Genomic DNA, 23,215 nt, shown 5'->3' with positions numbered 1-23,215 from the left:
CGTGAGGGTTCGCGGGCTCAAAGACATGCCGAATGGCAAGCCACAGAACTCGTAAGCCTTCCCCCGGAAGGAGAACCTCAGGTATTTCCTGTGTCTCCTGACCATGTGGACATGGAAGACCGCACCTTCCAGATCCCTGGAAGTAAGAAATCCCCCTGTCTCAACTTGAACAGGTGGGGAAGAGAGCATTCGGGATGGGACTTCCTCAGCGTCTTGTTGAGACGCCGAAGGTCCAATTTTGGACGCATGTAGCCGTCCATGGCCTCCTCCTCCACGGCCAGATCGGGGGTCCCGTCGAACGTGGGTGGGCAAACTGTAGCGCGTATCCCCTCTGGAGGGTGCGCCGTAATGGGGACGGGGGAACATAGATGCTCCCAGGCATCGAGCCTGTTGGACAAGATGGTCTCTTGTGGCCAACGGAGCGGAACCCGTTCCACCACTCGGATCATACTCTCTCCCTCAATGTCCCCATAGGAGACAGTGAACGGTCATCAAAAGCAGAGAGCATATGAACTGAATCAAGTCTCTCTGCCCGCTTCGCGCTCAGAAGAGAGTATCACCGTCTCATCATCGTGGATAGCGAGACTGAACATTTTAGAAACACATTTCTCAAGTTAGAAACTATAGAAATGATCCCTGAATATAGTCATGAGCATATTGCTGGGCACCGGGACCTTTCGATCCGGTGCCCTGATGGGGGGCGGGACGTGAGAGGCTACGCCCCCCCGCCGCATGGACAGTTCCGTAGAAGCTGTGCATGCTGGGGGAGAACTTCTTACGCAAGCTCCGCCTACTGACGCGCTGTTGTATCGAAGTAACCCCCCCCCTGCCGTGCGCCTTTCGCAGGCTGGGGGGACTGCGGAGGTAACGTTCTCTCTCTCGAGACGCACGTGGACTTGTCCGACAGTGCGGCCCCCCAGGTGAGCTCCCGACCAGCAATGAGCCGTTGGTGCCATTGATGGTGGGCTGTCCTAGGAGCCTCTAGCCGAGGCCAGGCCGTAGCCATGGACCAAGGCGAGCCTTGATGCTGGGTATGAGACCCTGGGCGAGCTCCCGACCGAACTCGGGCCTTGGGCACCGAGGATGGTGGGTCTAAAGCTACAAGCCGCAGGCTGGAACTAAGCCCAGCCTTGGTGAGCCAACCGGTGGGCTTGACCTGGGCGCTGCCAACCGAGGCCAGGCCGTGGCCATGGACCAAGGTGCGCTGTGCCCCCAGCCAGGCTCCCTGCGCTTGCAGGGGGCGCCCCAACAAGGGAGTGCGACCCATGGAGAGCTCCCAACCACCCCGGGCCTTGGGCACCAAGGGCGGTGGGCTTGTCCTTAGAGCTACAAGCCAAAGGCTGGCACTGAGCCCAGACCTTGGCGAGCTGTAAGCCCTGCTGGACGCGTAGCGCCAGCAAGGAGCAGTATGTCTATTGTAGCGGAGGTATCTCGCACCCAATGTACTTAGCACACAGGTACTAACTGCACGGGTGCACGCCAGCTATCTGCAAAATGCTATCGTTCTGTGCTAAACAGTACTAAATATTGCTATCTGCACCTATGCAAGGCAAGCTAGCTTTAACACTTCTTTGAGAGCGGACCTTGGTCAGCTCTAAAGAGCTTAGCTGCGGACAAAACCGAAGGTTCAAGGCGCCTGTGCAGCGTGCTCGTGCCCAAGGCCGAACACGCACTTAACGTGCCGATTCATACTCGGCCAAGTAGTTTTACACACGGCCCATCCCCTCCCTGACCTTCCCTGCTCAGTAGCAAGAGGAAGCAGGAAGCTAACCACTAATAGCAAGCTCCCGCAGGGCGCACCCTAATAGCGGGAGTAATGCTTAAGCAAGCTAGCAAGAAGCACAGGCTAGACAGTAAGCAAACCCGGAGGCTAGCGAACGTGCGCGTGCAATGGTAACGTAAGCGGCAATAGCCCATCCCGAAGGGGGGGCACCAATACCCACAACCTGTTAACCCGAGAGAACAGACGTGGAAGCCACTAGCTAAGCTAGCATAGCACTGAGAGACAAGCGTGCGCTAACACAAGCCTGCGCACAGGCCGGTGCAGCGCGTCTCTACCCTGAGTAACACGGGGAAGCAAGCGTGACCGCAAGCAAAGGCCAGCGGCCCGCGAAGCTAGTCAATCTCAGAAGAAACTCCTCAGCGGGAGTTGCAATCTAGTAGATGCTAATTGCACGAGGCAAGCAACACTTAGCAGACAAGCAAGCTGGCTAAGATGGCGTAAGTACTGAGAGAAGCGGCCCACACAAGGTGCGGGGCAAGCTCACCTAGCTAGCGAATCGCCCAGCTAAAATCTCAGACGCCAGTAAAAGCTACACTATATTTATGTAGGTCCCAGCAACGCCTGTGCGGCGTGCTCCTGCCCTTACATGCACACATCAAATTAATTGTGCCGGTCGTAACCGGTAGCCTCACAGCTAATACAGCACCTAGCTGTTCCCCCCTCTCTCTGTCTAACAGGAAAACGGGGTTACACATCGCTAGATACTGGCTGCACGGGAGCAAGCTAGCTAACTAGCTATTTCACTGAAGAGCATGGCTACTAGCTACTACTCTCGCTTAAGGCGCGCCCTACAAGAGGTAGCTGGCGCGAAGAACTTAGCACACAGACACTAACTGCACGTGTGCACGTTAGCTATCTGCCACAATAACCGGGTGCGTTACCCTGTCTGGGGACGCAGCCAGATATGGAGTGCTACAAGGTAGTCCAAGCTAGCTGCACTGAGCAAACTAGCTAACTATCTAACGCGCGCGCTCTAAAGCCGGCGTTCCTAAAGTACCTAGCAACAGAAACAACCGCACGGATGCAGCTAGCTAACTGTGACAACTGTGCTAATTAGCCTGTTGTTCTAGTGCTTAACGGTACAAGCTATTCTGCACGTGTGCAACCTAGCTAAAAGTTATGAGTGCAGACCTGAGTCTTGCGCTCGAGCCTAACAAACGTTAACCCAGCCGGGGAAACGTCAATACATGCACTGTACGGCGACAGTAATACATGCGCTGCACAGCGGCAGTATTATAAAACAACAGTTAGCAAGAAGATACTCTTAGCTTGGATGACTTGATCCGATGCCGCTGGTGAAGAGAACAGGAACGGGTCCCCGAATCCTGATTTATCTCGTCCACGCGAACCTCTCGAAGGTGGGCAAATTAACCGGAGCGAGTCTATTTGTCCAAACTCTGAAGAGCGCTGACTTTCGAGCTAACCGCGGAGCTTAAGAAAAACGACGTCCTCACACTGGCTGGAAGAAGCGAAGAGTGACGGCCCCTGGGGTGACTGGCCGTGACGTAGTCACGGGGGCGAGGTGGGAGGCCCAGTCAGCCCAGGGGGGCACCACGTCACCTAAGGGGCGTGGTCAGGTTTTAATGTAAAGTAATTTTTGGAGCAAAAATGACAGTCTTCCATAATGCTGCGTACGCAGCGAAGTAGGAGTAGGCACTAGTGAGAGCTTGAGTTCGAAACGAAGTAAAACACTCAATTTTATATATAAGATATATTATTTTCTATTCTATTGCACGCATTGCGTTGCATTGCATGTATATATTCAAATGAATATTTGGTTTGTGATGGGCACACACATCACAAACACACTCACATGGTCTCTCAACACCAAGTGCATCCTCAAGAAGGCACAGCAGCGACTGTACTTTCTGAGGCACCTCAAGAAATTTGGCTTGAGCACCAAAGGCCTTGTGAATTTCTATCGCTGTACCATAGAAAGTGTTCTGACAGGGTGTATCACGGTGTGGTACGGCAACCTGACCGCCCAGGACTGCAGACTGCTGCAGAGGACTGTGAAGACAGCAGCTAAAATCATTGGCACAGATCTACCAAACCTCCATAACATCTTCACCACTCGCTGTAAAATGAAAGCCAAAAACATTATCAAAGACACCAGCCACCCCGCTCATACCCTGTTCTCACTCCTCCCTTCCAAAAAACGCTACCGGAGCATCAAATCACACACCACCCGTCTCAGTAACAGCTTTTTCCCTCAGGCAGTCAGGCTGCTGAACAGTTGACTCACACACACTGCAACACACTGTCACTTTGTTGTGCACCATTATTGTATTGTACTGTATCGTGGTTTGTGTTATGTCTACACGCACTGTGTACAGACAGGTCTGTATCACGTGTAGCCTACATAGTTATGTAGGTCTACACCCTTTTTCTGTCGGTCTTTGTGACCATGTCCTTGTGTAGCCTATGTAAGGCTGAGGGTGCTCAGAGCATAAAGAATTTCATTGTATTATACATTGTATTATACATATGACAATAAACTACTTGAACTTGAAATGAACCAGAATTCCCTGTACTGTTTGGCCCGTAATAATGTTGGACCCACGTGATTAATACAGTGACACTTATAGCATCAGAAGTCATTGTCCTTAGATGAGTTTTCTTGGCACAGGGCCCATGCACACACAAACACACTCACCCAAAGGGCTTCACACAAACACACATCTCTATGGCCCCTCCCCTCTGATCTGATCTGTTTTGTCCTGAATACAAACAAAAGACCAAAGCAAGCCAGACTGATTTCCCCTGCTTCTGTTAGGAAGGCACACAGTCACACACACAAAACCACACACACACACACACACACACACACACACACACACACACACACACACACACACACACACACACACACACACATACACATAATGGCTTGACTAGGCTGGTCTAACAAAGGATCCAGCAGCAACAAGCAAACCCCTCCGCACATGAAGTTCTGTTCGCTGGAAAGTCTATAAAAACACACGCACGCACATACACACGCGCGCACACACACACACACGCGCGCGCACAAAGAAGAAATGACAGATGCACATTCAGGAAATTAGGTGAGTGAAGAGGGAGAGGTGGAGGAGAGACACTGAGCTGATAGGGCAGAATGGATATATGTGTGTGTGTGTGTGTGTGTGTGTGTGTGTGTGTGTGTGTGTGTGTGTGTGTGTGTGTGTGTGTGTGTGTGTGTGTGTGTGTGTGTGTGGGCGTGCGTGCGCGCGTGCGCGCGTGCGTGCGTGCGTGAGCAAGTCTTGTGGGTATTTGTTGACCAGGTGTAGCAGTGATTGGCTTGTTTCCTCACAGGAGCCCAGCCGTTCCAAATGGCCAACAAGGCTATTAACTTTCCTCATTCTGTCTTCCAAGTAAACTTTTCTCTCACAACATTTTCCCTATTGATCTCATGGAATGTTACGTCTTTATTTTCTTCTCTTTAGTTTTGGAATAAACTTTTGGAATATTTGCTATTTTTTTGACTTTTTCTACATCCTCACATGAATACTAGAACACTATAATATTAGGGAATAATTATGTGTTGAATCCACTAAGGATTAGCAAATGCACCAAAACACTTTTGATGGAAAAACATTGTGTATGTACGCTATGCATGACATGATACATACTGTAACATAGGCATACATTTTTCATATTTCTTGCATACACGTGTTGACATTGACAAACGCATGCATGTGTAACAAACAAACACACACACACACACACACACACACACACACACACACACACACACACACACACAGTGAATTAAAAGTGAACATTGCTTCAGGCACTTTGTAGCCTTTGTTGTCATGAATTACCGCAAAGCTTGATTAGACAACTCTTCAAAGTGTGTTCAAAGCTCTTAAGTTGCTCAACGCACACACACACACACACACTAACTCACACACTCACACACTGACACACACACACACACACCCACACACACGCACACACACACACTCATACACTGACACACACACAAAACCACAATAACACACTGGTTTGCTGGTTAATGCCTTGGCTCTGGAGGAGAGGAAATTAAATGGTTGAATAGGCAGACTTCTCCGAGGTGTTCAGCAGCCATGACTTTTTCTCATCTTCATCCTCCTCCTCTCCTCCTCCCTCTGCCCTCTGCTCTGCATAGTCACGCCTTTAAATTGAGCTGTTCATTCAGCCAAGCACAGATAAGTGCAGAATAGCAGGATGAACACAATAGAGAAAATAAAGAAGGAAGTTGGCAGAGGGAGAGATGGAGACGAGAATTGGTTTTGTTCTCTCTCTCTCTCTCTCTCTGTCTCTCTCTCTCTCTGTCTCTCTCTCTCTCTCTCTCTGATATAGTCTGACAAGGGCAAGGAGAGAAAACTATTGGCTGGACAAAAATAAGTAAAATCGTCTGCATGCAGTCAGCCGAGTCCTCAGTCAATATGCAATGTTTTTCTTTTCTTAGTATTATTTTATTCTTGACTATAGAATGAGCTTAACTGGGATATCAAGTTTTAAAGTTGCAGAAAGGTTTAAAAGGCAACAAGGACGGTGTGTGTGTACGTGTGCATGTGTGTGCACGCTTGTGTGTGCATGTTTTTGTGTTTGTTCACTTTAAGGGTGCTTTCTCACTTGGAAGTTGGAACGATTGCTTTCGTTCCATTCTGTTCCGTTCCACACCCAGGAACGATTGCCCCCCCTCTCCTCTCCTCGCGTCATCAACTATGCCTGGAGTTTATCGTCGCCCGTGTGTTGTCTATGTGGTTCGGAACGGTTGGCATTCACACTCACAAGTGTTCCGTGCCCGGGCACGGCGAAGCGCTCCCCAGACCACCTTTGCAAGTGGATCCTGTCACGGTTCCTTGTTTTGCGCGCCCGGGCGCAGAACGGAACAGAACGGAACGCAATGTTCACACTCCTCAAATGTTCCGAAACTGGGGTCAATTTGGGGACAAGTGTGCTCGGGAACGGTACCTGGTGCCAGTGTGAAAGCAACCTAAATCCTAAGCCAGTACCACAGGCATTTTGGACATAGAATGGAACGGACATACATGGAATAGAGAGTACAGGACAGGCAGGGGACAGATATGGAATAGAGAGTACAGGACAGATATGGAATAGAGAGTACAGGACAGGCAGGGGACAGACATGGAATAGAGAGTACAGGACAGGCAGGGGACAGACAGGGAATAGAGTACAGGACAGGCAGGGGACAGACATGGAATAGAGAGTACAGGACAGGCAGGGGACAGACATGGAATAGAGAGTACAGGACAGGCAGGGGACAGACATGGAACAGGACAGGCAGGGGACAGACATGGAATAGAGAGTACAGGACAGGCAGGGGACAGACATGGAATAGAGAGTACAGGACAGGCAGGGGACAGACATGGAATAGAGAGTACAGGACAGGCAGGGGACAGACATGGAATAGAGAGTACAGGACCGACATGGAATAGAGAGTACAGGACAGACATGGAATAGAGAGTACAGGACAGGCAGGGGACAGACATGGAATAGAGAGTACAGGACAGGGACAGGCAGGGGACAGACATGGAATAGAGAGTACAGGACAGGGACAGGCAGGGGACAGACATGGAATAGAGAGTACAGGACAGGCAGGGGACAGACATGGAATAGAGAGTACAGATTGAGACAACCAGAATAGAGGTGAGATGAGGAAGAGACAGAAAACAACATTTCCACAGGGTGGTGCTAGCCCAGAGCGTTAATAGCGATTCTGAATTGAAAGGTATAGGGAAGGAATTAAACCAAAGTGCGTTTTATGCTTTCAAGAAAATAGCATCCCTGCATGTAAACTGGCGCTATTTGACATGCATTTGGGGTTGAAAAGGGTCTCCTTACAACGTGGGAGAGTCTGGCTGTACTGGCTGGCACTCTGGGATAGCGCGCGGAAAGGCTCTGTTTACCTTTACAACCAAATACCGAAAGTACCAAGCAGGCACATTCCAGATCCAAATCGTTTTCAGCGTGTAGCAACGAGCTAGCATTGTTCATGATGTTCTTTCACAGCGGCGCAGGCATTTGAGATCGACAGATTCGACACGCACAGTGGCAGAGGCATTTGAGATCGACGGATTCATCATGCAGGGAGCGGAAAATAAATCCATATATGGTCACAGTCGGTCAGTCAGAGCGGGTTGGAGCCAACGGCAGATCTTGCAGCGATTTTCTTCCACTGCCGACTGAAATGGACGGCACCAATGGCAGAGCTTATACCAGCAGCCTGTTGGGCCGTAACCAGGGTTCCGAAATAGGGGAGGTCCAGCAAGGGGAGACGGATACGGTGGCGCCCGCAAGGGCGCCGCAGAAAAAAAATTTAGGTTTTTTTTCCCCCTTTTTTAGCCATATTTAGAGTAATATATCATTTTAAATCAACATTAGGATTATACTGTTGTGATGTCATTATTCAGTATATTCTCTTTCATGTCACCACCTGCTCAGCTCTCCTGTCAACATAATTGTAACTAACAAACACAAACTGTTTTAGCCAAATTCATATCAAAATGACACCTACAAACACAGGTACACAACCCAAGCCGTACACAACACACAAAGTCATCATCGATAATAAAAAAAACATACAGAGGGACATTTATTTATTCCTGATAGGAACGATTGAAAAATAAAATAAAATATATTATGTTGTTTTTAACTTTACACCACCTCTTTTTGTTACTTATTGGGTCATGAAACTGAAACCATGCATATAGCCACCTGCATACCCGACTTCAGGAGCTTGGCAATTGGCATCATGCATGATTAGCCAGTAGCATCCCAACGTGTCACACAGGTAACATTACTTAAGAGACAGACTAGACACTTACTTTCTTGGTTGTTGCTAAAAAATCTGTCAGTGTCACTCACTGTCTGTCGTTCACTCGCTCACTGTCTCGCAGCTCGCTCACCTTCAATTATCTCGCCAGGCAGACAGACAGTCATCACTCACCACCATGCTGCTGCTCTCTCCGAATCAAGTTACCGCGGACGCGGCGTCAGATGACTTCCTGCCTGACCTGCCTTTCGTTTAAAAATAAAAGCAATCCCGTGTTTTTCATGCTTTTCCATGCAGATTGTTTTATAAAAAAAAAAAAAAAAAAAAATCCTCTGAAATATTAGGGGAGGTCCGGACCTCCCCGTCCTCATAGCTAGTTACGGCCATGCCTGTTTCCGTGCAGCCAGACTTCTCTCCCAGGAGGGAGGGAAGTCTGGCAAGTGAGACTAAAGGTCCTTACACATCAAGAGCGATGCGAATATATGGCACGAAATTGCGATGCGAGTTTTGACCCATCTGTCAATCACAGCCACAGATGTGTACACGTTGGAAGCGAATTTCTGACAAATCGACCGCAGTTCGAAAAAATAAACACCGCAATAACGCTCAGCGAAACTTCGCCATTGGTATGCACGGTTGCATTGACTGATATATGTTCGGAAAATATTATTGACGTGTGAATTAATCACACGAAAAAAACGCTCCCGATGTGTAAGGACCTTAACCCGGAGTCACACAGTCGCATTGGTTGATCAGAGAGGCGATCATGACGACATCCAACTCTCTCTCGTCTCGCTTCTATGTTTAATTTGAGTGCAATATGATTTTTTTAAACACTGCCACCCTCTATACGGGATTTCAACAACATGCGACGGACACAGAAACACAGAAGTATAAACATTTAAATGTAAGCGCTGCTCCATTGTTTACATTTGCCATTTACATTACTTCATTACATTACATTTACTGGTAAATTGTGCTCAAAACCTACCACAGATAGTGATATAAGCTGCTATAGGAAAAGTCTCGTATTCCTCTGTTTTGTCACGAGCAGTTGTTATTGCTGTGGGTGTATTGTTCACATGCTGAGCTGGGTGAAGGAGTTGCCTCTCTCTTTCTCCCTCCACAAACAGCAGCTACTGTTCAGCTGCCCTCGAGTGAGGTACTTAACCCCCAACTCCAGCAGAGCTTCTGACAGCACTGTACACCACGTAGCCTACCGGACTGCTCCCAGATGGCACCATGTACTCAACATGTACTCATACTCAACATGTACTCACAATGTACTCACCATGTACTAAACACGTACTCAACACGTACTCAACACGTACTCAACACGTGCTCAACACGTGCTCAACATGTACTCAACATGTACTCAACATGTACTCAACATGTGCTCAACAATGTACTCAACATGTGCTGAACACGTACTCAAAACGTACTCAACACGTGCTCAACACGTGCTCAACACATACTCAACATGTACTCAACACGTACTCAACACGTGCTCAACACGTACTCAACACGTGCTCAACACGTACTCAACACGTACTCAACATGTACTCAACACGTACTCAACACGTGCTCAACACGTGCTCAACACGTACTAAACATGTACTCAACATGTACTCAACATGTACTCAACATGTACTAAACATGTACTCAACACGTACTCAACATGTACTCAACACGTGCTCAACACGTACTCAACACGTGCTCAACACGTACTCAACACGTACTCAACATGTACTCAACACGTACTCAACACGTGCTCAACACGTGCTCAACACGTACTCAACATGTACTCAACATGTACTCAACATGTACTCAACATGTACTCAACATGTACTCAACATGTGCTCAACATGTGCTCAACACATGCTCAACATGTGCTCAACATGTACTCAACATGTACTAACTAAAAAGAGAGGAAGGAAGGCACAGAGGAGATGCCTACTCCCTTGCTGCAGTGCAGCTCAGGAGCTATGAGCTTGGTGTGAAGTGAACCTTTGGCCATCTTCTCCTGTGTAGATAGCATATCTCCAGGGCTACATGCTTGGGTCACTGAAGAGTCAGTTCAAAGCTGGATGTCTTCAGTACTGTTTCTTTTTCCCTCCCCACCCATCTCCTGCCCTTCCCACTTCAGGTCTTATCTAGGATAACAGATGGCTGTCTCCTGTCTTCAGGGCCGCGGGAAGTAGGGATTCCCCCCCCCCCCCATTTTTTCTTTTTTTTTCTTTTTTACAAATGTAATTAAAAATATTTTGCAGTGCACTATGTTCCTTTCTTGTTTAAGAATGTTTCGGGAAATGAAAATGTAGCCTATTTAAATAGAATTATCAACAATAACAATCAAGGAAGTTACATGCTTGTAGGCTAGAGAAGAATAAGAAGCGCGCATGCACGCACATGTTGTGTTGAACCAACCAACAACCAATACGAATTGTTTAATCTGGCAATAAAGAAATGTGAACTTGACATGCTATTTTAATAGCCTACTCAAAAATGCACCTCCCACTATACAGCAAAGAGAGGAGTCAATGTTTCTTGATATATGCCATTCAGATCAGAATAATTAGTCTAGTCATTAGGTTTGCTGATAATATTTCTATCATGTTAAGTCTGTGTCATGTTAACTGGTGTATTCAGAGCAAATAGGGAGATATAGAGCATTATCATCATGCTATATATCTCCCTCTTTGCTCTGAATGAGTGAGAAAAGGAGAAAATACTGAATAATTACATCACAACAGTATCCTAATGTTAATTTAAAATGAGATATTCCTCTAAATATGGTTAAAAAAAACGTCCAAATGTTTTTCGGCGGGGCCCTTGCGCGCCCCACCGAGAGTCCCTTCCTCCCAGCACCCCCTGCTTAACTCATTCCTGGCCATATACGTCTTTAACGTCTTATCAGGAGTTTGCCTCCCAGCCAAATACGTGTTTGACGTGTTTTTGTTTTTATTCGTGCTTAGAGTAGTTCAAAGACTTCCCCAGCCTGTGACATGGTATCACGTCCCTGGCCTCAAAGACAAGCCGACAACACGTGATCAAACACACCGCAGCTGTTGTTTTGAAATGGGGGAGGAGGAAAGGGAGAAACGCTGCTTTGTTGCAGAGTAGGAGAAACGCCATTGAAACGCCCCTCGGCACGCTGCCCGAGCTGGTCGCCTTGCTGCAGGGCAGCGAACGCTGGATGAGTTGTTCGCGATAGTCAAACCCGTGACCAACATGATCGATCCGGTTCCAGCGCCTGGTCCCAAACCCAAGCCGGACCCCGTTCCTGTGTCCCAGCCCGAACGAGACGAGACGGAGTCAGAACTTTGTGAGGAGGAGGAGAACGAGGACAACACAGCAACAGACAGTATTTCCCAGGAGGAGCCATTTTCCAGAGCGCATTTGCGCCGTGCAAAGACCCGCCGGGATTACATTGAAAATGACTATAGGCTCTTTCAAACACAGATCACGCAAAATTGTAGTTCGGGAAGCCCGTAAAGCTTGGCAGCCTCGCCACAGAAATTGCTTTCACACAGAGCCAAGCAGCACGGCCACTTTCCCGTGCTGTGGTGTACTTCGACTCTCAGCCATCACAAAGCTCCCAGTCGTCTGAAGAGGAGATGGTCACACCGTCGCCAATTGTCCATGTCGAGGGCGAGGAAGACTGGACTCCAATGCGACAGGACCCTGATGATCTCGCGGTAAGGAGTAATTTTGTTGTTGATATATATGCATATTGTACAGACAGTACCAGTACCAGTACCAGTACCAGCTTCACGCACAAAGTCCCAGTGATGATGTCATCACACTCACACAAAGTCCCAGTAATGATGTCATCTGTGTGTGTGTGTGTGTGTGTGTGTGTGTGTGTGTGTGTGTGTGTGTGTGTGTGTGTGTGTGAGACTACACTGTCTCTCTGCATTCTATGATCGTATAGTTTACTGAGACACTAGTACACTACACTGTCTCTGTACTAAATGAGATTATATAGTTTACTGAGGATATGTTGCTTTTATTTCAGATGAGGAGCCGATTGTTGCACAACCCAGTGAGCCCACATCTCAGAATGAGGTCAGGACGGCTGAATCCCTGCCCATCTTTCGCCGAAGATTGGAAACTCCTTTTCTTTTCTTTTTTCAACTTTTTATTTTAGTTTTCAGTGAGTCCACCTTTGGAAAAAAAACTCACCTTTTCAAGCTCCACTTGAGACCCTCCTGAACTAACCCTTTTGATGTAGCATCTTCCCCCCCCTTCTCCACCCCAAACCCCCTCCCCCCATCTAGCATCTACCCCCCCTTCTTCACCCCAAACCGCCCCCCCCCCCCCCAAAAAAAAAAAAAATATAAAAAACCCCATTGATGTTACTCTACTGCTGCAAGGGTGTATCTGTGTAGATGATGTTCCACAGTTGATTCCACTAATGTTGACAGAATGTGACATTGTAAGTCGCTTTGGATAAAAGTGTCTGCTAAATGACGAAATGTAATGTAATGTAAAGAGACACACATGGGCCCCGCGCACACACACACATTCACACTCACTCACACTGAGTAAACTGTATTGTTGAATGTAAAAAAAGCACTTCATGTATATATATATATATATATTTTTTTGTCATTTGTGTCATAACGAATAGTATTTACATGTCTGATGTCAATACAGTTCAAAATAAAAGAATTGAGAGCGAGTTCTGCCTGAGATTGTGTCCTTTACAAAAATGCCTTTTTCTCCAATTTCTCTTCTCAGAGAGACCTTTTTGGTGAAAACAGGGTGTATATAAATGGCTATAAGTAGAGTACAGAACATGCTAAAAGCTCACTTTTTTTTTCTGGTGAACCCAGAGACATACAGTACATCTTCATTTCGAGGTATTGCAAATCACTTTGGTGCTAATAGATAATTTACTGTGGGTCTTGAAAGATGACCAACAATTATGAAAATCTTTGGCCTGAGCTAAATATTGGCAGTCCTAAACTGGCCATGAATGAGTTAAAATGACTTCCAGCGGCCCTGCCTGTCTTGCTCTCCTCCACTCACCTGCAAGGGTAGACTCCTCCATGGATTGTGCCAGCTATTCTGCGTGCATGCATGTGTACCTGTGTGTGTGTGAGGAGAGGTTCTGTTCGTCACTTGCCAGGTCAAGCGAGAGGAGAGGAGTGGAGGAGCGGTTACATAAACTAGTGCACTTGCTGCGGAAACTTTCAATACTGTTTTTCCAACTAGCAACTCCATGCTATGCTGTGAAACAGATGTCGACTCCATTCCATATCTGTTGATCTCCATCGTATGACTAAGAGGAGAAAAATGCACATGCTTACAAGGAATGCTTAACTCATTCTCTGCCAAGGATGTACCCGGACGTACTTTTAACAATGGCGTTCTGTGCCAAGGACGTACCCGGACGTACTTTCATGTTTTGGTTGTTTACATTAGATCAGACCCTTTCCCAGCCTGTGACATTGTTTCAAGTCAAACTGATAAAAGGAACCCGCTAAATCACGTTTAGTATTTATAGTATAGTCACCCATTTAGCAGTAATCTATTTAGCAGTAGCAGATGAAGAGAGGCGGTGGCCGGCGTGGCCGCAGCCGCAGCGCTGTTGGGCGTCCTCAACACTTTGATTCCCTGCCTGGGCCCAGTTCCAGCACGCACCCCGGTCCACGCCAGCGGACAATCGAAGAGACCATGGGGCTGCTGACCCTGCCCAGGGTCCAGATGGAGCCTGTGGTCGAAACAGAGTCCGACCCAGAGTTCTCGGATGGCGACGATGGCGAGGAAGACGCGGGCGTTTCTTTTGTTGTTGCTCCACGACGGAGCGCCAGGGCGACGAAGGCTCCCCTTCACAGCGTTCTGATCCGTCTGACACAGATGAATCGGAGGAGGAATGGGTGCCACTTCGAGAGACCGATGACAATGGTAAGAAGTAGCCTATTTTTTGTATCGCGTTTGAGATGAAATGATCACACACAGCCGTCTGTGTAAACTTAGCGCCTCGACTAGCTCTGTGTTGTGCAACGTTGTGCAGAAGGTATGTACTGTTTTATTGTGATCGATATGTTAGTGACGATCATGTGCGGCCATTTGGGTGCCTGCAGCTGCCTGTGTGATTCCTGTGTGTGTGTGTGTGTGTGTGTGTGAGAGAGTGTGTGTGTGAGAGAGAGAGAGAGAGAGAGAGAGAGAGAGAGAGAGAACATAAGGGTTCATTTGGTTCCATTTGTTTATGCTTTTATCAAGCTAAGCTAAAAATCCACATGGCAACTGTAAAAGTAAATTATTTATTTGATTTTGTGCACATATTTATCATACTTTGATATTTTGTGTTTTCAGACTCTGAGTCGATGGAGTCCAGTCCTAGTCTCAGTCCTGTGGGTAAGGACAAAAAGTTTCTCATCACACTTACCACATACAAAAAAATATGTTATTGTATTGTAAATACATGTATTGTAATATATGTATTTTTTATGATATGTATTTTATGGTAATTATGTATTTATATTCTATAATTTACAGGTCACCCACATGGAAAGGGACGTGGCTCCCCCTATTTCGGAAAGACCATGTCTCGAAATAGGTTCCAACTTATTCTGAGGTTCTTCCATTTTACTGACAATACTGTAGCAAACCCAGGTGACAGATTGTTCAAGGTCCGTCCAGTCTTGGACTATCTGGTAAATAAGTTCCAGGAAGTAAAAGTCAGTAAAAACTTTTTTTTTTTTTTTTTTTTTTTTTTTTGGGGGGGGGAAACAAATACTGTATATGTCTGATGTGTCACTGAGGCAAAAAATAAAAGGCTCAAAAGAGAGTTCTGCTTGAAATGGTGTCCTTCACTAAAAACCTCTTTTTCTCCTATTTCTCTTCCAAGGAGGGCATTTTTAGTGAAAACAAGCTAACTTCCACTGCTTGTAACTAAACAAGGAAACATGGTAGAGTTTCAGTTTTTTACAAGGGGTAAGAAGAGAGTCTCTGCTTTATTGTGAGATATGTTGTGTAATTTTATTCCTAGCATAGAATATTCTGTGGGTCCTGGAAGATCAGGAAATATGCTCAAAATCCTGGCACTGGGAGCACACAGACCGAAATGACCCTGGCAGAGAATGAGTTAAAGTGTAACTAACCCCCAAAACACTTTTTTTCAGCTTTTAACCAATATATATATATGGCTTTTGAGGTGGTGTGTAAAGGATTCTGGTCATAAATCTCCACATCTGAGACCAAACTGTTACAATTGTACAAACGGTATAATTTCAGGCAGCAAGAGTGCCCTCTATGGGTTCAAACCTGCTTTTTGGGGTGCCCAAATGAATGGCCGATTTGGTTGTCTGTTACGTCACGGCCAACTCCCCTCTTTCCCACTCATGTGGGAATATATCAGCTATATTTTATGCATTAAATGTAGCGCGAGTCCCCTGGGATAACGCAAGGCATTGTGGGTAATCTGGTACTGTGGCTAATGCTAGCGGCTAACATTAGTTATGTTACATGGCAATAAAACGCCACTGAATGACCAAATTGATATAACAAACTTAACCATTGCGAGTAACGGTGTTTCCATACGGACCACCAGCGTTGGCTAGTTGTTGATATTTACAACGTGATATTTACAACGTGGCTACATTTATTCTAACGTAGCTCTGATACACTCTGATATAACGATTTTCTCTATGCGGGGAAAAGTGTCATGGCGCCGTTTCAGGTAGATATTTCCAGTCTGAACATAGCCAAAGAATATAGTGAGACAAGAGGAGACGCTCTTCTGCTTCTTTGGTTTCTTTTTTCAAATCAAGCAGAATGCCGTTCTGCCAGAAATCTGGGGGGGTTCTTCCCCCTTTAAGAATGCCTCCAACTGCATTTTCAAATATTTCACACTGTTTCAGCCTCTGTCTCTCTCAGGTGTAGCTAATACTGATGTACTTTGGGATTGTATACTATAGTGTAATAATTACACTGTAATTTGTAATATGAGTTAGCTATGCCAGGAGGTGGTGTCATTGATCAGCAGAAGCAGTAGGTCTACTGTACCTAGAAAGATGAAAAACTTGCGCCGAAAGAATGCAAAATAGCCGAGCATTGCAAGCAGTGTGTGTGTGTGTGGGCATCTCCTTTGTCACGACTCTCTTCACCACCACCCCACGCACATGCAGTCAGTCAACACCTTTACACGGATATCTCAAGTATCCATCCTATGAGAGTGCAGCATCGCAGAAAGCCGCGCTCAATACTGACATCGCTATCATAAAAGTCTGATTTTTAACTTGCACGTTGTATGTAACTGCCATCCAGCACCAAGAGGGATTGTTTGGAAATCTCTTATCTTGCTCTCTGAACGTGCAAGCTGACAGCTTTTGCCTCATATTTTTCTGAAGTGAAATCCAGATAACTTTGTAGTCAAGTAAAAAAGCAAAACAGGCATGGGACCTTTTTTACTGAGACATTCTTCTGTGTTCAAATGCCTCAGAAATGTACTGTAGCTCACTGTCGGTCCTGAAAGTTTTGTTTTCTAGAGGTTGGGCTTTCAGAACCTACACAGTCTCTGCTCTGCTATAGTTCAGTGTGATCCCTTTGTCTAACTGTAGGCAGAGAATGCAGTGCTAATATGACGTGTACAACAGATTCTACTATTTCTTCTTCAAATCCCCTGCAGTGAGCTTGTCTTACACAGTAACCGGCTCATTAAATATGTAGACTCATAATTCTTGTGTTTGTTTAGTGTGTGTACACCTGTGGGGCATGATGTGCTGAGTGGAACAAATACTCATGATCCAAGTCTCAGGGTTTGTTTCACTGCAGGCTTGTGGCTTTTGCCGTATTTAACCTGTGTGTGTGTGTGTGTGTGTGTGTGTGTGTGTGTGTGCAACTGCAGGCCTTCTCGGGGAACTCTAACTCGGAGAGTGCAGTTCGCCATGAGCTCCAGCAGGGGGTCGTAGCCCGCTTTCTGAGGCTAGTCCCACTGGACTGGAGCGAGGAAGGACGCATCGGTCTGCGCATAGAGGTCTACGGCTGCTCCTACTGTGAGTCTACACACACAAACACACACACACACACACACACACACACACACACACACACAGTCCCCACACACACACACACACACACACACACACACACACACAAAGTCCCTCGTTCTCTAACAAATGTATCATGCAGGGAATTGACCTCTTAAAGGGATAGTTCGGTTTTTTGAAGTGGGGTCCTATCAGCTAGTAAGATACACTAACTTAATTAGGTACAGGGGCCCTTGATCAGGGCGCAGCGTCGAACGAGATCCGGCACCCAGAGCAGCAGCCTCACCAGCTTTTTCTCTGTAAGTCCTGGGGGTCAACAACTAAAACGTAATTTAGCACCTAAAACAACGCCCACCTAAACAAATCGATATATGTGTACATGCACGCTCTATTTTGACAATTTTCAGCGCTTTACTTTTCCGCAAAACAGCAGTTTCATTCGGCACTGCTTTTTCTCCCAACCGTACAACTACCGTATTCCTGCAGGCTTTTAGCGGAGGAATACGGTAGTTGTACGGTTGGGAGAAAAAGCAGTGCCGAATGAAACTGCTGTTTAAGCTCCTTAAGATATGATGGTGCCTGACCATTAAGTGCCTTGTAGGAGAGGAGAAGGATAGCTAGTATGGGAGAAATATGATCTATTTTCCTAGTTTTTGTCAGAACACATGCAGCAGCATTCTGGATAACCTTGAGAGTCTTTAGAGACTTTTGTGGGGCAACCTGATAATACAGGATTGCAGTAATCCAGCCTAGAAGTAACAAATGCGTGACAGTTTTTCTGCATCTTTCTGAGACAGGATGTGCCGGATTTTTTTCAATGTTATGTAAGTGAAAGAAGGCACTTCTTGAAGTTTGTTTTATGTGGGAGATAAAGGACAAATCCTGATCAAAAATAAACTCGATTCCTTATGGTGGTGCTGGAGGCCAGGGTAATGCCAGAATACCTATATCATTAGATCATGTTTCTCTAAGGTGCTTAGGGCCAAGCAAAATAATTTACATTTTTTAGAAGCAGAAAATTGCAGGTCGAGGTCATCCAGGCCTTTATGTCCTTAAGACACGTTTGACATTTAGTTAATTGATTAATTTCAATTGGCTTCACTGATAGATATAGTGTATCATCTGCATAACAATGGACATTTATTGAGTGTTTCCTGATAATATCACCCAAGGAAAGAATAAACCATAATGAGATGAACAGGATCGGCCCAATTGGCTTCCGTTCCAAGAAAGAGGTCCAGTAGGCCGATGGTCTGAGGGGAAAAGCAATACTGTTAACACTTTCAGTGCCACGGCCCTTGGGCAAAAGGTTGCTTGCTGTGCCACATAGGCCGCAATGCATTTTAAAACAGTCATATAATTTCTTTAATAATTACTATGTAAACACTGAACACGCACAAATAACGATGAGACTCTCTTCTATCACCTGCAAAAAAAAGTTTATTGATCCCATTTTCCGTTCTTTAGTTATGAGCCGGAGAAGATAGCTTGATTGAACGAAAAACAGAGCTTTTTTTCTACGAGCTGAGATAATGAGCCTTTTGTGAAATTAAACATTTCAAGCACATCACTGACTCTGAAGCTAATTTTCTGATGTAGTCACACCTCAAAAATAATTTCCTTCAATAAAACAGTGAAGGCAAGGGAATTTTGTTTGGAAGAATAATATTTTTAGCTGAAACCAGCAGCGCTGGCGCCTGCATGCGCTGCTGGTTGCAGCTTCTTGCTGATCTTTTGCTGCTGGTGGGCATCGGATATTCTGGCTTGCGTTTGCCAACCCTGTCCTGCTGTCTGGGTCTGTGTTGTGTACTTGGCTCTGCGTGCCCACCTCCCCCCCTCCTCCTCCCCCCCCCCCCCCCGTTGTGGGAGGAGTGTCTCTCTGCTCTGCTGTTTTCTCTGCCTGTGCTCAGCACTGAAAAAGTCCGCTAGATCCTGCTTTTTTACAGCCGCGTGTACCAGCTCCCATGCTTCAAGTTGAGAATAATAACAAATCCACGGCTGATCATGCAAATGGGTGTTGCAGCGGACACGGAGGCTGTTGCAGCGGACACCGAGGTGCTCAATTGTGATAGCAGATTGGCTGCTGCAGGGGCACAGCTAAACGTTGCTTCAATGAAGCCGCTGCATACGGACGGATGCGATGCGATTTCCTTCCCCCCAATGACTTCTTCTGTGTGTTTCACTCCACGTTCTCTCATCTGGAGAGCGCTGTCGCCACCTAAGGGTTCTGTAAAATAGGTTAGACACATTCAATACCTCTGATATTGTAAGAGGCGATGTAAGAGGCATAGATCGACACCCCCCCGTCAAAAAAAAAAATTCGAGTTATTGACGCCATTTGGCGTCGCTGGCACTCTACGGTAAATTTCTAATGACGCCATATGGCGTCGCTGGCACTGAATGTGTTAATGGGGTGCTGCGCTGTTTCCGGGCCGTTTTAGAGTAATAACAGAGCAAGATGGCTCAACCTGCTGCTGTGTTTAAGTTTCTGACAAATATGAATGTTGCTTCCCATGTCTTGACATGCGTCAGATGAGACACAATACACAATCAGGCAAACACATGCTTATGATTACTCTCAGAGAAACCAGTGATAAAACACACACACACACACACACACACACACACACACACACACACACACACACACACACACACACACACACACAGACTCACACACACACACCTACACACTCAGGCCCGCGGGAAGTGCCTAGATTTTTTCCAATTTTTTTTTTTTTTTTTTTTTACAAATGTAATTACAAATATTTTGCAGTGCACTATGTTCCTTTCTTGTTTAAGAATGTTTTGGGAAATGAAAATGTAGCCTATTTAAATAGAATTATCAACAATAACAATCAAGGAAGTTACATGCTTGTAGGCTAGAGAAGAAGAAGAAGCGCACATGCACGCACATGTTGTGTTGAACCAACCAACAACCAATACGAATTGTTTAATCTGGCAATAAAGAAATGTGAACTTGACATGCTATGTTTATAGCCTACTCAAAAATGCACCTCCCACTATACAGCAAAGAGAGGAGTCAATGTTTCTTGATATATGCCATTCAGATCAGAATAATTAGTCTAGTCATTAAGTTTGCTGATAATATTTATATCATGTTAAGTCTGTGTCATGTTAACTGGTGTATTCAGAGCAAATAGGGAGATATAGAGCATTATCATCATGCTATATATCTCCCTCTTTGCTCTGAATAAGTGAGAAAAGGAGAAAATACTGAATAATTACATCACAACAGTATCCTAATGTTAATTTAAAATGAGATATTCCTCTAAATATGGCAAAAAAATGTAAAAAAAAAACGTCAATTTTTTTTTGAGAGTCCCTTCCTCCCAGCACCCCCTGCTTAAAATGACTTCCAGTGGCCCTGTACACACTCCCCTTGGCCACTGGTGCATCATCATTCAGAGTTGTCTGTCAGCTGTGTTTGAAAGCCCACAGTGCTTTCTCATGATTATGCTGTCACTGCTCCTATCTTCACCATTCAGTCAGAAAATGAGAACTCATATCCGTCTATTCATCCACCCATCATTCACTCTCCAACTCTCTTAACAATCAACTCTGCCTACATTTCCATCCGCGCTTCCAATGCGAAAAGATGGGGGAGGAAGTAGAGTGTTCGACAAAGACAGAGGAAAGGCAGCGAGATAGACGCAACGAGGAAGCAGGAAGAAACAGAAGTAGGAGGAATAAGAGGAGGACGAGGAGAGGACAGATATGTACATATAGATGTTATGTTCCCAGTTTGATCATTTAGCAGAGAGAAAAGAAAATTCCTTATTTTTTAACAGCATTCAAAAAGCAAAAGTACACAAGCAACTGATTTTGACTGAGTTTAGAAATCACACCCTGTGAGCACTCGTCGGACCCTCTCCATATGCATAGGCTCCTCCTGATTGGTCTATCCTCTCATGCTACAAATGGACACCTTGTGCTACAAACGGACACACGTCAGGTATAGATACAGTGGGTCTGTGTGTGGGAACGCCCACAAACGTTACTTCCGGTAGTGTTGTGTCAGTATGCCGGTGGGGCAAACCGCTAGTATATCTCAATGATCTGAGCCACCAGCAGAAGGCGGCGCCGCTTCACAAGAAGTCCCCGAGAAGGCACCCGGAGTCTCTGTGTATCCCCAGGTCAGTCAACATGGCGTGTGTGCCTGGGCTGGGCTAGCAGCTAAATGCTAGCTGTGCTGCATGGGGAAAACGGGAGGATTTCCCCCACTCTGACCCATTGACGCGTCTATGACAAGACACCACCTGAATGAATAGAAGCATCTGCACTGCTTAAAAACAACTGTTTTTAAGCCAACTTGACAACTTTTTTTTTTTTTTTTTTTACAGTGCACCTGATGCAACATGCACGATACCCGCTGAATAAGTGTCCAAATGTTCATGTCATTCTGGCCAATACTCCTGTTAGCATTTCAGTCTGGAATATGGAATATTTAAGCAATATCACACGAGAGGGAGTGCGGTTGTTGGCTAATATCGGCACTGCTGTGATTCGGTCGTAGGCACGAGGCCGCAGGCCGAGTGCCGAAGATAATCTACTATTCAATTTAGACTGTTTCATAACAAGTGAAAGTGTTGCTCGTAGTTGCTTTAAGAAAATATGGATAGGGAAAATAAAGGGTGGATGCAAAAAATATGATGTTGGCATTTTTCTACAGCTCTTTTCTTCGTAATAGGTATCTACACAAAATGTTATATTCTTGACAAACATCAAATCATTATTTTGTACAAAAAGATGAAGATACCCTGCCATTATTATTAAAATAAAACATTGAATCAATACAATGTATTTTCTGATCAAGTCTTGAAAGAGAGCTTCCAGGTGAAACCTGTGCATCAAAGGGTTAAAATATTGGATATGTCACTTTGGGATTGGGTCTTGATTTATTTTGCTTTTGTATTGATTTCTATCGTCCATCTTCTCCGCACTCTCCAGTTTCCACTTATAGTAGTCACTGTTGGTCTTGAGGGCCAACAGTTGCTCAGCAGGCTTGAGGGAGTCCATGACCTCATCTTTGTTGGAGCTTCCCTCCTTCTCCTGGGCCTGCTGGGATGCCTTCTCTCCCTCCTGTTGGGGAGTCTGCTGTCCCTCACTTACTGGGATAGTTTCCAGCTTATGGCCGTTGGTCTTGACAGCTTGCTGCTCCAGCATCTTTTTACGGGCCATCTGCAGCTGAAGGCTTTTCGCTTGCCATTGGGCTGGGGCCCGGGTTCAAGCATGGACAATCGCGACAGTCTGTGCGCCCACCTGGAACTGCCAGAACTGGTGATGGGGAACCGCCGCGAGATGTTCCTCTTCTTCCAAATGTCTCTAGTCCAGGTCCATATGAAGTCACTGGCAGTAGAAGATCTTCTTCATTACCCATCCTGCCTCTCACAGGGGCTTCCTGGAAAGCTCTGTTCCCTGTGCTGTGGCATACATTGGTACGATCCACCATTGTCTTCATTTGGAAATCTCTCTCACTTTTCCACTCGCCTCTTCTTGGCTCCTATGCATCTGTGTCGCTTCCACAAAGACATCAAATGTTTCTGTTGGCTGCTGCACTCACTCCTACCTCGGAATTGTGACATTCACTCTGCCTTCACTGTGACATCACATTGTGGGATCTCATGAGAT

The 23,215-nt window shown here is 45.9% G+C and overlaps 1 protein-coding gene across 1 annotated transcript in view; it reads left to right on the top strand.

The window, feature by feature from the left end:
* Positions 1-23,215, top strand: part of LOC310796483 (contactin-associated protein-like 2) — a gene marked incomplete at both ends in the record, with an annotated part of 775,066 nt that overhangs the window by 353,512 nt on the left and 398,339 nt on the right. The window contains one exon of the mRNA XM_083658673.1: positions 17,422-17,569. Within this exon, the coding sequence (XP_083514799.1) occupies positions 17,422-17,569 (148 nt within the window). The remainder of the gene's footprint in view (positions 1-17,421; positions 17,570-23,215) is intronic.

The sequence above is a fragment of the Poromitra crassiceps genome (assembly GCF_964638095.1).
Source record: "Poromitra crassiceps genome assembly, chromosome: 2".
NCBI classification, from domain to species: domain Eukaryota; kingdom Metazoa; phylum Chordata; class Actinopteri; order Beryciformes; family Melamphaidae; genus Poromitra; species Poromitra crassiceps.
This window is presented reverse-complemented; position numbering and strand designations above follow the sequence as displayed.